Genomic DNA, 17,714 nt, shown 5'->3' on the forward strand with positions numbered 1-17,714 from the left:
TGTCCAGATGCCTCCATTAAGTGAAAATCTCAGATCTAAAATACAGTTGGTCAGTGGAGTTCTTAAATTTAAAAAAATGTTTCCACATATATTTAAAAAGATATCAATCCTTGCATCAATTTTCTGTCTTAGAGCTGAATTTAAGCTTCAGTTATCTCAGTAACTTGGAAACTACTTAATTCCCTTTAAAAAAAGGACTCTCAGACATACATTCATCTCCTCTATTCAATTGTTTTGTTAAGTTAAACAAATTAGCATTATTTCCTCTTCTTAACATAATTATGCTCCCCTCATAAATTTACCAATATGCAGAGACCCTACATTTATAGACAGAAATAAATGGTAAGCATGAAATTCAAAACGCTAATGAAAAATCATCTAATTCTGGTTTCTATAAACATCTGACAAAATTAGAAGTTAAAGAACAACAATTTCAAAGTGGCCATCTTCTGATTGCAGAATATTTGAAAGCAATAGAGGTACTATCCATTTGTTAATGAATCTTCTTACTTCTTTTGAGGCCAACAAAGAATTAAAGTGTTTTGAAATACTATTTAAAAGAACAGAAAACTTACTCTCTATTACATCTACAAGTTTAGAGAGACAGCTTTTACTGCAGACAGATTATATCTTACAAAACTGAGATTAAGTCATTCAGAGAGTTCACTGCACAGTCTTTGTTTGACAAAAATCTATTTTTTAAAATAAAGAATTATTTTACATGCACTTTTTATTTAGCTTTCTGAGGGAAAAAAAAAAGAAGATTCTTTTCATTTAAAAACTTATTTGTTTATGTTTTAAAAAAGGTATAACTGTCGTTTAAGAAATTTCTCTGTTGAATTAAAAAAAAAAGAAACTATGTATTTGCATTTAGTATTTTCACTGAAAATATTCTAAGCCTATTAATTATTATAGTTTATAAACCTGTAAGTTCATAAGCATGAAATGAAATAAAGTACTTTTAAACATTTTTAAACAACAAATTAATGATTTAACATTTAAATCTTATATTGCAAGTAACCACAATTATCACTGAGTTCTGAACCACATGAAACTGAAATTCAAATAGTGTTGTTGAAAAGTGGAACAAAGTACACTTCTGCAGGAGAAACAAAATTATTCATAAAGAACATTCTGTCAAAAAACTTGCTGTTTGCTCCATATACATTTATTTCTTTTTGCATATTATCAACTAAATTTATGGATTTTCTCCCTTCAAGCAATAAGTTAGAACTCAGTGACATTATTTATTAATGTTGTATGTCTTATCTATTAATGCATCAATTAGAGGAAGAAGGCTTGGATCTACAGAGAATGATTAGAGTGACATTTCAGTGACATCTCTACACACTGTCTACCAAAATATTACTCGAGTTTATAGACTGTGAGCAAGTATGGAGTTATCACAAAGTCAATATTGCATCTAAGCTTTATTATGGCAAGGATAAAAGACAACAATTTACTGATATATTTTAAATGCAGGGTTTCAGTATAGTGAGGTGGTTTATGAGAAGAATGTAATTATTCTAACATGAGAAAATAACAGTTATTTCTTGGCCCAAATGAACACTTTAAATGGAAGAAATGAGCATATATCTGAGAATGGCATTTTCAGAAAGCAGTTATGCAGTTTTTCCAAGTTACAGAGATTAACTGGAGTTCAAATTCAGCTTTGAGACAGAAAACCGATACACAGGGACTGATAATTTGTAAATATATGTGTAAATGCCTATGTGCAATCAACTTACCTGAATTCAACCTACCTAGAATGTCATAAAACAAGTAAACTCAATAACAACTACTTAAATTCCTATCACAAGGTATACTGATAATTATATGCTATCCATATTTATGTAATATTAATAATGTAATAATTAAAGACATTTCATAATTTCTAACGGTATTAGTAGATTTATATAAAGAGCTACAAGACTTTTAAGAGTTAAAAATATACGTAGAATATAATGATACCAGTATCAATGTATTCTCTCTCTCTCTCTCTCTCTATGTATCTTTATAGTGAGTTTCTGGTGGTTTTCTCTCGGTCTGTCTGTCTCTCTCTCTCTCTATATATATATATATGAGAGAGAGAGAAAATCAGTAGGGTATATAATACCACTTGCTCAAATCATATATATATATAAACACATACACAAATGCATATAGATGTGTATATATATATATATATATATATATATATATATATATGCATACATACATTTGGCAGTGCAAAAAGGAAAAATAGAACTCAAAACAAATATATATAAGTATATATATATATACAGATAGATAGATAGATAGATACTTAGATGGATATAGATATGTTGTTAATATTTGGCAGAGACAAACAAACATGCACATACATAGCCAAGAAGCTGCATCAATGACCGAACAGTCAAAAGTTAAACCCTTAAATCTATGATATAACTTTTTGACTATAAGTGTAAATATCCTGCTTCATTTTGAGTTCTATTTCACTCAGTTTATAACTAATCTTAAGAATGTATGTGTAATGATAAAATTATAGAAGCAAAATATTAAAATAAAAATCAATATTTAACTGTAAAATAGTAATTTTAATTCACATAGATACATGTCATTAGTATCAATAATTTCCTCCTCTCAGTGGTTAGTTGTGTTCATGTGCAACACATATAAAATAGATTAGATAATAATACATTAATAACAAAAGAATGAGGTAATACTTTCAAATGAAGAAAAATTAAATGTAATTTATACATCAATTAGAACAATTATATTTGAAACAGAAAAATTAAAAACTTTTAGATATGATCATTGTCATAAATTTATCAATCACCACCTAGAATAGGAAAAAAATTTTATTGGATTTCAAAAAACAAAAACAATGAATATAATTTCCCTTTTTTCTTCAGAATTTGCTTTCGGAAATAGTGAATCCTTCATAATAGAATCAAGGAGTAATTAACTGAGAATCTTCAGATAAGGTAATAGAACATTATCATTACCATCATTCCAATATGAAAAAGGTACACCCACTAAAATACATTCTCATTAATATTTCCTATCTCTTTAATATGATAGACATAATTGATAAATAGTATGCGTATCCAATCTTCTAGAGTAAGAAAAATCAGTGTTTTGGAATGTCATGCAAACAAAACTTAACGCAATATTCATAATATAATGTATATTTTAAATTTTTTACACTGACGAAATATGCTGCTGTATATAGAAAAATTTATAAAAAGAAAATCTTCTGAAGAACTCAATATCCAATTCTCAATCATCTAAAAGAAATACGCTATTAAGCAATGAAGTTTTCTTTAAATAACTAATGGTTATCATAATTAAATTTTAAATGCAGAACCAATAATGATTCACAGTAAAAGTAAGTAGAAACATGAAAATATAGATAAAAATTAACAGAAAATTCATAAATTTCTATTGAAATCCAGAGTTATATTTAAAAAAATTATTTTTGTTGAATTCTAAATCTTAATCTTGGTTACAAATAATAAAAATGAAAACATATTTCTTATAGTTAGACAATGCACACATGTAATCAATGTTACTACCGGGTATCGTGTTTTCTTAAATAACTGATATACCTAAGGGTGGGTGTGGGGGTATTCTTTTACATCATTTTACACAAATTCATCTTTTCCATCGTAATTTGAATAAAAGTTGAAGATGAATTTTTGTAATTTTAGAGTTTTGTAATTCAAGATAATATGAAATAAATATAATGTATAGAATGCATAATTTTAGCTAATATGTTTAATACTAAATATTAAACATAAAATCTACAAATCATTATCAATGCAAATATTTTTGTTCCTGAGATCTACTACATTCAGGAGCTTTCTATTTATATTTTTTTGTTCCATAATATGACTATCATTCACATTTTTAGAATCACCTGAAAGAATGCTTTTTGTACATGGACTGACTTATTTTTCTTATTTTGGTGATCCAAGAAAATTAAATTCCTATTCAATAAATCTGTTAGCAAATCATATTCCATAAAAAAAAATGAATTTTTTTCCAGGTCACAATGAAGTATTATGTAAGAAACCACACATACTTGATGCAAGTGTATTATTAACCATTCACTTACTTCTTGCTATAACTATGAACTATGTGTAGGTACAAAATAGCTTCTGTAATCAGGATAAGTACCACATAATCAATAAATATTTCATTTGCGTGCTGTGGTATTCCAACAAGCTTCTGCATTCTAAGAATAATGGCCTAAATTACATACAAACAGTTTCAAAATGTATGATGTATTTACTTTATTTATGCAAGAAACTAATGTTTGTGATAAAGGAGCTATGTCTATTTAGAAGGTATTACACACAAAACTATATAGCAAGACAGCTCAAAGTTTAATAAAAAAAATTATCTAAGATGAATATTAATGATGACTAATATGATATAACTATTAAATATAATACATTGAATTAATTATTTCAACTCTGTAATAATCATAACAGTTAATGAATGAAATATTTTAAAAGGGAATATTATTAATGGCTAGAATATTTAAATATCAGATATTTTGGGGATAAAATAAAATTGTGAAAACAGAGTTCAAAAGATGTTTTAGCTAAAATATTGCTTAACATGTCTTCTTTTCTAAATGTATTCTTTCAATAATTTAGTCAATAAAGTATGCCTTGTCTTGCCTAAAACTGTATTTGTTTGGCAAGTGACAAGATTTGAGAGAAAGTGCTAAAGCTGTAATAGGATGTAATGTGACTATATATATATATATATAAGTGAGCATAACTAATAGTAATATGAAGTAAAGGAAATAATTCACAAATAGATTAACAACATGAATATTGCTAGGTAAGATGAGGTGACATTTTAATTTACTCTATTTCCATTTAACTGAAACTTCCTTCTTCAATAGCAACTGTTAGCAATTCCCAATAGATAAAATGAAATAATTAAAAAAATTATTAATAGTTATAGCCAAGCTAACATGGTAGTCCAGAAAAACAGGACAAATGCTGCCATTGATTAGTTCCAAGAGGCCATAGCCTCCAGCTAGCTATGTGACACACAAATCTGTGTCCATTACAACCTTCGAACAGTGACATTCATCAGCTTCCCCATGCTGGTTCAAACATCCACAGACCAATTTTGGGGTATTTTCCCCTTATGAATGTAGAGTAGCTGAATGCAGCAGGTGTCGCTGTTGACTGTCTGTTCGAAGGTTTATATATATTCAGTGGAACACATCCACTGATTTTCAAATATGGAAATATTATTTTTAAATCTCTCTAAAGGAGACTACGGGAGCAGTATTGGGTATTAATAGTTACCGCCAAACTAACATGGCAGTCCAGAAAAATAGGATGAATACTGCCATTGATTAAAAAAATTCAAATGAAGATAATTGCAAGAAACTGAAATTTAATTTCTCACAGTAAACTTACAATTTTAGGAGAATGTATGTTTGGACTATGTTTGCAAACAGTGGACTACAATGGATATGATTCAATTTGTCAAACTTCATCAGTGATGGCTGATGGACTCTCCCATCAAAGACAACATGTGAGTGTTCAGCTTTTGCCAAATGATCAGCACAAATGATTTGTTTATAATGATCAAATGTATGCACTATACATTAGCTCGCTCTCTCCATCAAATAAACGTTGCCTGAACAGGTGCATGGTGTATCATGCGTCAGGTGTTGAAATGATTGCAGGGCAATGTGAAATGATGTTCTTTTGCTCAAGAATGCAACATATCACCTGATATAGGAATTGAAACCATGACCTCTGAACTGTAAATGCAGCACCCTAACCACCAGGCATACTAAAGACTGTTTGATCAGTTCACAAAGATTTTTAATTTAAAAAGAGGTAAAAATATTGCCTGGTCTTTTAAATTGCATCATCAAAAGGTTAAGATATGAATTTGGATAATTAAATCAGGACAGAAGGTACTGAAAACCATACGAAAAGAAAAATATACAAAAATGCTAGCAAACAAAAGATGGAAATCAACTTTGAGTGATTTTTGATTTCTCAAAATTATCTCCTCACTTCTCAGAAATGCTGTTAAGTTATGTTTGTTTTCTCTAAATTTGATTGAAATTTCAAATGAAAACTTTATTGCATATGGCATTCACTGCATCAGTCAATCAATCCAAATTCATGCCATTAAACTATTTCAGATATTTCCTTTACTTAATATTATTTTTAAATAAACAAGTTGAAGAAGACAAAAATTATTATCAACTCTTCTCTCTATACGAAATTCAAGCAGACTAGAGTAGACTATACAATGCTGATGAACTTGAATAGATTGAAAATTTGTCAATAGATGCTCCTTGATTGCAAACAAAGATTAGATTTTCTTTCCTCTGAGCATGTACATGAACTATGATAAATTAATTCTTATTTTCTTGATCTTGTCTCTCTTGTCTTTGATGAGAGTTACTAACTTTGTGTGCCTGTGCATTTGTGAATATCAAGTTGACTGAAACTAAGTGTTGCCTATCCTAATACCAACTACTTTGCAGAGTTGACTGGGTGCTTTTTATGTGGTACCAACACCAGCAAGGCCTGATATAGCATGGTTTCCACAGCTGGATACCCTTCCTACTGCCAATCAGTTTACATACATATATATATATATATATAAACACACACATATATATATGGTAAGATTCTTTTGCCACTATAACATGGCTATTCAATAAAAAACTATGTTACAGAATTTTAACCCCAGGAAAACATCTATTCAAGCTGATCAGTGACACACACAACCTGTATCCGATATATTGTGAGTAAGGGAGTGAACCATTCCCCTTCAGCTTAGCAAGATTAGTGGGGAGTGATTCCCTCCATTACTCACAATATATCGGACACAGTTTGTCATTGACCAGCTGGAAAAGATGTTTTCCTGGGGTAAAAATGTAGTAATATAGTTTTTTATAGAACAACCACGTCATAGTGGCAAAAAAACATTACTGTCTAGTATTGTTACTACTTATATCACATTTAGAGATTTTAGAACTAGCTATTTTGCTCATTATATATTCAGTTAAAAAGGATTTATTAGGAACCAACACAGACATATAGAATACCCACAAGTGGCTAGAAGAATCACACAGAGCAGACATTATAAAGTCCAATGTCATGAGTACAAATTATGCAGAATTGGATGCTACTGTTGGGTAATTTTCAGTTCCAGTTATTTACCAATGAGCCGATTATTGAGTGAATTCATGGTATAGCAGAAATATAAAAGCAGATGGAGTCTGAATTTGCAAGAATTGTTTCATTAGAAATCTTTATTTAATATAGTCATAATAGATTGCATCATACATTATGTATGTCTCCAAAACTCATCAAGCTCATTTAAACATAGTGAACTAATATTCCAGTATTGGAATTCCGATAGTTATATTTCACTATATTTAAGTTACCCTGATGAGTTTTGGAAATCTATGTAATCTATAATGCAATCTATTATGATCAAATTAAATAAAGATTTCTAATGAAACAATTGCTGCAAATTTAAGCTCCATTTGTCTCTTTTTATTATACACACACACGCATGTGTATGTATGTATGACAGAGAAAGAGATGTGGAGAGAGAAAATATTAGTATAAAAATTGCCCAATTCAAAAATTTTCTGGTGCTACGAAACAAATCTGAAATTAAAGATGTTTTACATAATTTCTCAATTAGTGATTAACAATTGTTAAAAAAAATTTAAATAATGACTTTCTTTTTATAGATGCTTATCATAAAAATAGCTTTAATAATTATTATTTGGTTTCCAAATGATATACAATAAGATTTCTTCAAAGTTCTAATTTTTTTAAAGCAAATGTGTATGAAGTTCATTGTGAGCTGTGAAGCCAGCAACTCTTTTTTTTTTTTTTCGGTATGTATGTTCAGTGTGCACAACATATTAATTGCTCTCAGGAGGTAAATCAACAAGGCAAAATCATTTCTGAAAGTATTTGAGCTCAGAAGTTTAAGCTAACAAATAACTGATCAATTATAGTGAGCAGCAGTACTCTACGTTACGAAAAAGTTAAATGCCACTGAAATAGGCAATCTTTTATGGTATTATGTAAACCAGCTCCACCTCCCTTCCTTCTACAAGTACTATCATAAATATGTAATTAAATTATAAGTTGAATAGTTTGCTGACAGAATTTTAAATTAGACTTTAGGAGATTTCATGGATATTTTATATAAGAGAAATTATGTAAAATATAAATATCTGGTTCTATGAAAAATACACTCTTATCATCAACAGAGAAAATTCAAAACATAAATGTGAAAGGATCTTATACTGAAATGTGCTTTTAATTCTAAAGAATACTTGAAGAATTTTAGATAAACAATGTTTATCTCGAAAATCATCTGTAATAAACAGCAAAAAGGAGTTAGGAAAAGTAAGATTAGTGTCTGAGATGTTTTGAAATGAATAATAACTATTGAGAAAAGTTATGAAGAATTATAACTCATGCAATTAAAAATATTCATTCAAATAAAAAGTATTCAGTATACTTGAAGCACATCAAAATTATAATATAGAACAAGGCATCAGAATTGACATTTTCTATGCAATAAGAACTATTTTTCTTTGTTTTTAGATTATTAAATTTAAATCCAGGTTTAAATATTTACTGATGATGCTATAAAAGTACTGAAGTAAAATGAAATTTATAATGTTTGCATAAGATTAACTTTCAAATGAAATTATTGAAAATTAGAATCTCTAGATTAAACACATTTAAAAATTCCCTTACTATTTTTTTCATTTAGTACTATTTACAATCATTTAATTCAGTTGGCTAATATTAACTTAATAATCTATGAATACAAATGACAATATTCTAGGATTTGAGGTGTTCAATTTTATAAAAATGTATGATACAGTAATTTATCTGATGAAATAAAAAATACTACACTACACATTACTTCTTCAAAACATACATTGTAAGTCACAGCAAGTGGTTAGTATCAAAGTAACAGTTTTCTCTGATATTTTCAAGTAAACCTATTGAAAATAATTTCTCAAAACTTTAAGTCATGTGGAAGCAGACATTTTTCAACAAAGAAATCAATGTTTTCAACAAATGAAGCTGAAAAACAGCTGAAGTAACATGATTAATCACATAACATTTAGCCATTCATGTAACTGAACAAAAACTGATTTAAGAGACCCAGTATTAATGATCATGAATGTTATATAGAATAAAAATTCTAAAACTTCGGATAACCTCAAATAAGTTTCAGCAGGCAATGGCTGAAACTAGAATTTTCCAACATTTTTACTCATGAAGGACATACAAAATATATTCCATGCCTTAAGAAACTCCTTACATTAAATATATTATGTATCTTTATTAATATTTTTCATAAACTTAAATTTTAGAAGTGATTAAACAAATTGTAAAACTATCTCTGAAAAGTTTGGAAAATGCTAGACCTTAATTATACCAAATCCTCTAATTATTTTCTATTGAAAGGTAAATTTTCCATAAGGTTGCCTTAATATATAAGGATTGCAGGATCCCTATCCTAGGAAATATACTGTATAAGTTTAATAGATTTGCTAATAAAGAATCAAACACAGAAATTACTTATAATGATTTAGCATAAAATTAGCTATTTATTGTTGTTTTGGCACAGAACCCTTAGGTCCTAAGGAACCCCAAATGGAGAACAGAAGCTCAAGCCAAGGCTAATATTGATAATTTACGAACATTTGTGTATAGAGTTATTATTTGAAAAGACATATCTAGATTGTGGCAGTTTGCCTGAATATTGAGAAGATATAGATACCAATGTGAAGTTTAAATGAGATTATAAACTGCATGAAACTCATGAATAATGTTGAAGAGTTTTGTTATACTTAATCATAATAAATAATGTTTTACTACCATATACTTTTAATATTTATCATTTTGCTGCAACATATTTCACTATTATTCTATTTTGCTGCTACATATTTCAAGATCAGTTCATAATTTTAATATGCTTTCAAGATAAGTTTATTATTTATTGCATATATTTCTGTTTTGTACATTACATCTAAATTTCAGCTTGGAAGCAGTAAAAGAAAATTCATGTTTATTTTTATGAAAGAAAATCTGATACACTAATCAATTCCCTTTGGGATTTAATGAAAGTAAAACTAAAATTGTTTAAGTTCTTTGATGAATTAATATTAGTGTAATACCTAAAATAAAATTGCATTGTTACAAGACGTAATTATATTCAGATTGAGAATAATGTTTTAAACATAACTCATTATTCATAACCTGCAGTCATAAACAAAACTATGGAAATCACTTATAAGCTTGAAAATTGCATTATATCATTTTGAATATAATCTGGATAAAGTAATTATAAGAAGTTAAGAAAATATAATTTCAAAATTTTAAATAGATAGCATTAAATCAGATGATGAAAAATCATAATTAACGAAAGTCAAAATGAAAATTTTTAATATTTAATGAGAATAATCCTGATATGACATTTACAGTTTTGACGTGCATCAGAGAAAAGAGAAGCAATATCCGATGTTTAAGCAAAATATCAGTCTGGAATAGCAAATTATTTGTTTTCTCAATATGCTTTTTAATTTTCTGTAAAGGAGTAATGTCTTGGGTTGCATGGAAGTAGATTATTGTAAATATGCAGAAAAAAGTTGATGGAAGATGAATTATTGGGAGGAAAGAACTCCAGGAATTTACAAGCAAATAGGTAAGTATATGTATGTTTTTAATAACAGAGAAAGTTAGCTTCAAGAAAAATAGCAAATATTAGACAGGTAAGTAGGTTGAGGTAAAAATAGAGCTAAATATGCTAGGTGGTCAATAAGTGCATTAGTTTGAAGTATATTGGCCAGGAGACAGGCAGGGGGATGTCAGCACTCATGAGAGTGTCATGAATTACCTCTACATATTCGGTTCTGTGGACCTGTACATCTGCTGTTTTCATACTGGTGAGGTTCACATTTGGGATCACAAACTGAAATAGACATGAAATGTACTTTGCTGCTATGATAAAGTCTCTCTAACAAGTTATGCCAATTATTTCAGATTACTGTTTCTCAGCTGAGTGATTGCAAATTTCACACTATAATGGTTAAAAAATATATACTTTGGAGACTTATTGCTACATTTTTAAGTAAACATAAAATATATATTAAAAAAATATTGTAAAAATAATGACCTTAGTTTATTTTTAAAATTACTAAATACATTACAATGGAGGAAGTCACCTAATAAAATAATAATGAAAAAAAATAAATAAAAGGTTTTTGATCTAAACATAAAGTCAGAATCTGAGAGAGGAGTGTACCTAATTGAATCAGAGATAGTACCTTACAGCTAATTATTTTTTGAAGCTGGAAAGATGAAAGGTAAAGTTAAGTTGACAGAATTTTAATTCAGAGAGTAAAGAGACTAAACTAAATATTGTAGCACATTTAATCCACACATCGCTGCTACTGCAAAATGTACATAGATAGCAGAATTGTATAGAGTTCCCATTAAAATCTGTAACCACCCCATCAGAAAATGCACTTGGATTAGCAAGAGCTGTTCTTACAGACCAATAAATAAAGAAAATATCTGACAAGACCTGGTTTCATTAAAAGAATTTAGTCTAACACTTTACCTTCTCAGACATCCCATCCACTACTCATTCGAAACAAAAAGAAAAAAAAATGTCGATGATTCCTTATTTATTCATAAAGTTAATTGTTCAAGAGAAGAACATTCAATAAGCTGACTTAAGTATAGACAATACGTAGTTGACTTCGAAGAGATAAAAGCCCTGGTTAATATTATCAAGAATGCAACTTTAGAATGAAGGATTAAACTATAATAATAATAATAAAGCCGGTTTATAAAAATGATGAAAATTGAGGATATCTAATGAGATGCACCACATTTTTAAACTTCCCTCTAGCAGCAAATACAATAGGCACAAAACATTTTCCAATGCCAAAATTCTCTAACACTTCTGTATCACAGAAAAAAAAATTAATGCCATAAAACTTAGTTACTGAAGCTAATAATAATATAATAGGACTGTTCAATAATTACTCATTAAACAATCAGAGTAAACCAGTTTGGTACAACAACACTATATCTTAATAGACATGAATACAATAAATTAGAAGTTGATTACTGATGGCACAAACCCAAAGCTTTATGTCACATTCCAATTGAATTTCACTTCACTTACAAACTATATACTTTAAAATTTTATTTTACAGGATTTGCTTCCAAATAAATTTGAAACAACGACCATGCCTTCCATGATACTATGTTGGCATCTATAGCAAAATAATTGCCAGCAATACCAAAATGTAATCTTCAAAATAAAATCAATGTGATAAAGACAACAACAACGGGAAGCTCCAATTACCATATCAAATAAAAAATAAGCTTTAACCTTTGAAACATGAAACCATTTGAGACTGCCTCTAAATATAAATGCATATATAAATGCAAACATCAATCACAATCTCATTACAGCATGATGGAATAACAAGAGCTAGTCAAAGACAGTATAATATGACAAATATAAAGTTACAAATATTTTATTAAAACTCCGAAGTCTTGAGTGTTTTGAAAATTATCTGAAATACTTTGGTAATCAGCCGATTACAGTAATGGTTATCATCATCATCATTTATGTTTCATTTCTCGTGTTAATATGGGCTGGATGGCTCATCACAGTTCTTATTCAGGTCAAAAGACTAAATTTCATTCATACATTTTATTTTAGTATGGCATTATGGCAAGATGCCCTTCCTGAAAGCAATGACTTTATAAAGTATAATGGTGCATTTTATTATGACTGAAAAACTCCTTTCAATGCTATCTACTCATTCACCAACCACTTCACAGAGTACTTGTGCATTTTATTGTGGTACCTGCATTAATAACATTGCCTCATAGTCAGCAAGAGAAAAGGGCCCTCGGTGCTAAACTTCCTCTCCAGCTGTTCAGGGTAATACAAATAACAGAGTGAGTGGAAGAGAGAATGATTGTAGATGAACTGGGTGAGAGAAGAGTGTAATGAAGTGGAGAAACAGACTGATTGGGGTGACAGTGTGAAAAAGGAAGGAGAATTAGGAAAGACAGTAGTAGGAGTGGGATGAAGGACACAATAATGGCAGGGTGTAAAGAGAAACCACTAACGATATCTCTGGTTAAGGTACAGAATGAGTGATGGATAGTCAATAATGAGACTGAAAGTTAAGTGAAAACTTCTGATTTGTTGTTTTAACTTTCCACATCAACAGTTAATACATCTAATCAATAATTATCTTATTATGAAAGTTCTGTTTCGCTGTTTCTAGTTTAACTGTAGATGTACATCAAATTATAAACCAGGCTTTACTGTGGCTTTAAGTAATTTTCTTCTGCAGGTAGACACCTAACATTTATAACCATTTGCTTTTTCCCTTTCTCAGTGCAGTTAAAGTCTTTCTGGTTGTTGTATTCATCTTAAAGTGTTAGCTTTTGATTCTGACTCACTGATGCTATGCATTCTGGAGCTTTCCACTCTTTCCATCTTTGTCTCTCAATTGTGATCTTATACCTTCTCTTTTTCTCTCATCTATCCCAACTTGTTCTTATCTTTCCTCTTCTTTTGGGTAATCACCAGTATACATTCATTCCTTTTTTAAAATCAAGGAATCAACATAAGTTTGATGATGCCAATTATTAGGTTGTTCCAAAATTAATGGCCAGTTTCAGAAACAAATTTTTTCTGGTAAAATTAACAATAGAAATGTTTTGATTAATCAAAGTATGAGCCGTGAACATCTATGTATCTCTGCCATCGATCAACAAGATTATTTATGCCTCGTTGATAAAAGCTTATTGGCTTTGATGCTAAGAAATCTTTGAAAGCTGATTCCACCTCTGGTTTGGACTTGAAAGTTTTATCACTTAAAAACGTGTTTAAATGCTTAAAAATGGTAGTCAGAGGGTGAAAAATCAGGAGAATATGGTAAAGTCTTGTATCCCAAGTCTGTGAGTTTCTGCAGCATCATTCTTGCAACATGTGACTTTGCATTATCGTGGAGCAGAATTGGGACACACCAATTCACCAATGCAGGTCTCACTTTTTGCAAGTGAGTATGTATTTCAGCAAATTGATTGCAGTAAACATCTGCTGTAATGCTCTTGTTGGCTGTAATGGACAACACCAATTGCTGACCACCAGACATTCACTATAATCTTTTGCTGATGCAACTTTGGCTTTGGGAAATGTTTGGGAGACTCATTGCAATCAAGCCATTGACCTGATCATTTACAGTTATGCATTAGGGTCAGTGTAATCAACTTAATCCCCTCCCCGAAGCTGTCCTTGTGGCAAAAATTTGAAATCATTATTATTATTGAGAGCAAAAATTTCTAATTTGCTTATTCACCCTACCTATTCACAGTTAATATATCTAATTAATTGACTCATAAGAAATTATCTCCTTGAGTAGAAATGCTGAAGTGCAGGCAAGAGAATGCATGATGTATACAAGTGGTGAAGAATAAGGGTATAAATACTTCTGGGTGAGTAATAACAATAGTGTCCAGAGTTGGCATATCATTAGCATAGAAATAAATAATAAGGTAATTAAGACAGTCAGAATATGCAAACGAATAATTAAAATCAAGTCAAGTCATAAACGAGTGTGACAGTTATGATCATTAACAGGACTGGCAGATGAACAGAAGGACCATGTATATGAGTACCTCCTGCAAGCTACATTGAGAACAAATGATGGTAGCTTTATTATCAAAGCTGTGAAATTCATGGATAAGTTGAACAATATCAAGAGGGTCCACCTCGTAGATATGGGTATGGATTGAAAACTGAGTAAAGATCAAAGCTTCCTGAGTTCTCTGATGGAAATATCCTAACTATCTAAATTACAAATTTCAGGAAACCAACTAACCACTTGATCACCTACCAATGAGACAAATACACTAGCCGAAAAGACTTTAACTGTGCCAGGAAACAGTAAAGCAAATAACTGTAAACGTTATATTTTCTTATGAAGAAAGTACCATCCAACATAAATTACTGATTAGCAATTTCAGAGTCAGAGATATGGAATTAAAGAGAAAAAGCAATTTGTGGAAGGGAGACGTGGAAGCTGAAAAACTCAGAAAAGATTCATAGAAATTCTGGTTGATGTGTATGACAGAAAAGTAAAGGCAGAATCTTATAACATACAAGAAAACTGGAAGTTTCTCCAAGAAATGCTAAGAAACAGTGAATTTGTGTGGCTTGCAAAGTCTTATCAAGCCAGTCACTAAGTGACGCAGTGATGAGGCAGTGCAGTAGCCATAGACTCTAAGAGACTAACTTAGAAAGAGCAGAAGAAAAGGAACATTAAAAAAACACACCAAATATCTAGAAGTTAAACTTCATGTATACTTAGCATGGAGAAAGGTATAAAGAAAGAGGTTTGCATGTCATGAGACATGAGGATCAGAGGCATTTAGTGTTTCGTATTGCTTAATAGTGCAGTAAAGATGTGTGTACAGAATGAAAAAGGTACACTAGCACTCAGTGAAGCCAAAAACAGGCCTAATGTGCTAATGCAAGAAGCTGTGGTATGTGGAGAATATATGAAATTCTACTCTATGTAGATCTAACAGAAGGACTAGCCATTAACATTGATAACAGCATAATCAATAGAGTAATTAAAGATATAAAAATAAAAGTAGTTTATCCATCAGAGATATTTGCTGAAGTGCTTAAAAATATCTGACAAAACAGAGTATGACTGTGTCATTCACACAATCCATCAGGTAACACAGGAAATGACTGGCATTACAGTATATTTTAAGATGTTAAAAGAAAAAAGAAGCACTAAACAGAAGCAAAACGATGCATCAAATTGTTGGCTCAAAATATAAGTTACAGAGAAATATTGCAAAATTGATAAGGAACAGGATTAATCTAGTTGAAATACAGCTCAGTTTAATGCATGGAAAAAGTGCCACTGATAAAATTAATCTAGTGCAACAAATGCAGAAGACGTAGTTAGCTCTGAGTAAAGGCCTCTAACAAGTATTTTTGGACTTGAAGGAGAAACCCTTAGACATGGTTCTCTCTCTCTGTGATTGCATGGTTGGACCATATAATCCATGTAAAAAGAGGGTTTATCAAAGCTCAGTTCCAGTCCTCTCCTGTTTATTGTAACCATCAAAGCTATAATAAAGGAGTTTAAGGGAGGCTGTCAGTGAAAACTACCGTATGCTGAAGACTTAGTTCTTAAAGACAAATCTCAAGAAAATAAATTCCTGACATGGAAATTAAACCTGAAATTAAAGGGCCTTAAGGTTAGGAAAGATTAAAGTTCTATTAAGGAGAAAAGATGACAAGATCCTACTACTATCAGGTAAATTACAAGTTCAGAATGCAAGAAAAAGTAAGAAAAAATTCAAAACAGTAAATTGCATAATAGGTATAGTGAGATCACACCAGGCTAATAGAGAATGTAGTCATCATGAGTAGCTGGAGTACAAAAGCAATAAGTACAAAGAGAAACTGGGAAATAAATACTCATAAATGCCCCAGCAGTAATAAGTTCTGTTACTCAGTTAACAGAGAAGGTGGGTATTTGAAAAGCATAGAACTGGAATAAGAACATGTTGAGAAAATTTTAGAGAGCCAACAAAGAGTTCCTTTCTCTGAGTGAAGAACAAACTATATGATGCTCATGTGCATCTTGCTGCAAGATACCAAGACATAGGCCTTGGAAGGAGAGGGTATGTAAAGAGCAGAATGAAATGAAGTGAGCATACTTTGCTGGACATGGTGTATTTGCCTGTCTGAATAAATATGGTATGAATGAGCTGAAAGAAAATCTGTACATATGAGGATTTAGATGTATGCATAAGAGACAGTTGTGTGGGTATATTCTTGTGATGCCTATGAAAACTGTCAACTTAATAGGGAAGTGTCAAGCACTCAAAATGAATGAGAAGGAAGAGGGAGATTAATAGAGTCTTGGGAAAATGTGTTAAAAACTGACTTCAAGATATTGTAAATCACAAAGGTGATGAAGGCCAATGAATATTGACAACATGTGCTGTTGGAGGAGAGCGAATCACCAAGCAAACATGCCAAAATGTATATTAAAATGAGGATAGTACTTGGAGCTGAGTTAGAAAATAACAGCAGCTAAGAGCTTCCAACCAGTCATATGACTGACTTCAAATAAGAACAAATCTACAATATGTGCATACATCATCAGATTCTACTTACAGTATTAGTAGAAAACATCTAGACACACAACATTGTAATCCAAAATGGATCAAAGAAAAATATTACAGTTGATACAATGCCTGAAAGATTACATGAAAACCATCAAATTTATGCAAGATTGCACAAAACACTGACCCAACAATCAACAAATGAACAATCAAGGGTAAAAAATGCTCAGAATGATGAGGATACTTTTAACGAGATAAGAGTGCAGGAACAAGAATTAAATTATTACACCCAAAGAAAATACATACAACACCTTTTATTGTTGAGTAAACTAGACACAAATGAAGAGAAACTAAGAAAATAATCATACAAATAGGCAAGATCAGAATTGGGAAAAATGGCAACAATTGAGAAAAAATTGGTCAAGAGTATCAGTTGCCGTATATGGTTGAATGATGCCTGATGTTTAATGGAACACCTGGATACACAAAAGT

At 30.4% G+C, this 17,714-nt stretch overlaps 1 protein-coding gene across 6 annotated transcripts in view; it reads right to left on the reverse strand.

The window, feature by feature from the left end:
• Positions 1-17,714, reverse strand: part of LOC115209612 — a 278,107-nt gene that overhangs the window by 147,481 nt on the left and 112,912 nt on the right. For 5 of the 6 annotated variants that reach the window (XM_036501248.1, XM_036501246.1, XM_036501245.1 and 2 more), the window contains one exon: positions 10,927-11,001. The exons of the other annotated variant lie outside the window; for it this stretch is intronic. In XM_036501248.1, coding sequence (XP_036357141.1) covers positions 10,927-11,001 — 75 coding nt within the window. The remainder of the gene's footprint in view (positions 1-10,926; positions 11,002-17,714) is intronic. 6 annotated transcript variants of the gene reach the window in all.

Source organism: Octopus sinensis, linkage group LG3, assembly GCF_006345805.1.
Source record: "Octopus sinensis linkage group LG3, ASM634580v1, whole genome shotgun sequence".
Taxonomy (NCBI): Eukaryota; Metazoa; Mollusca; class Cephalopoda; order Octopoda; family Octopodidae; genus Octopus; species Octopus sinensis.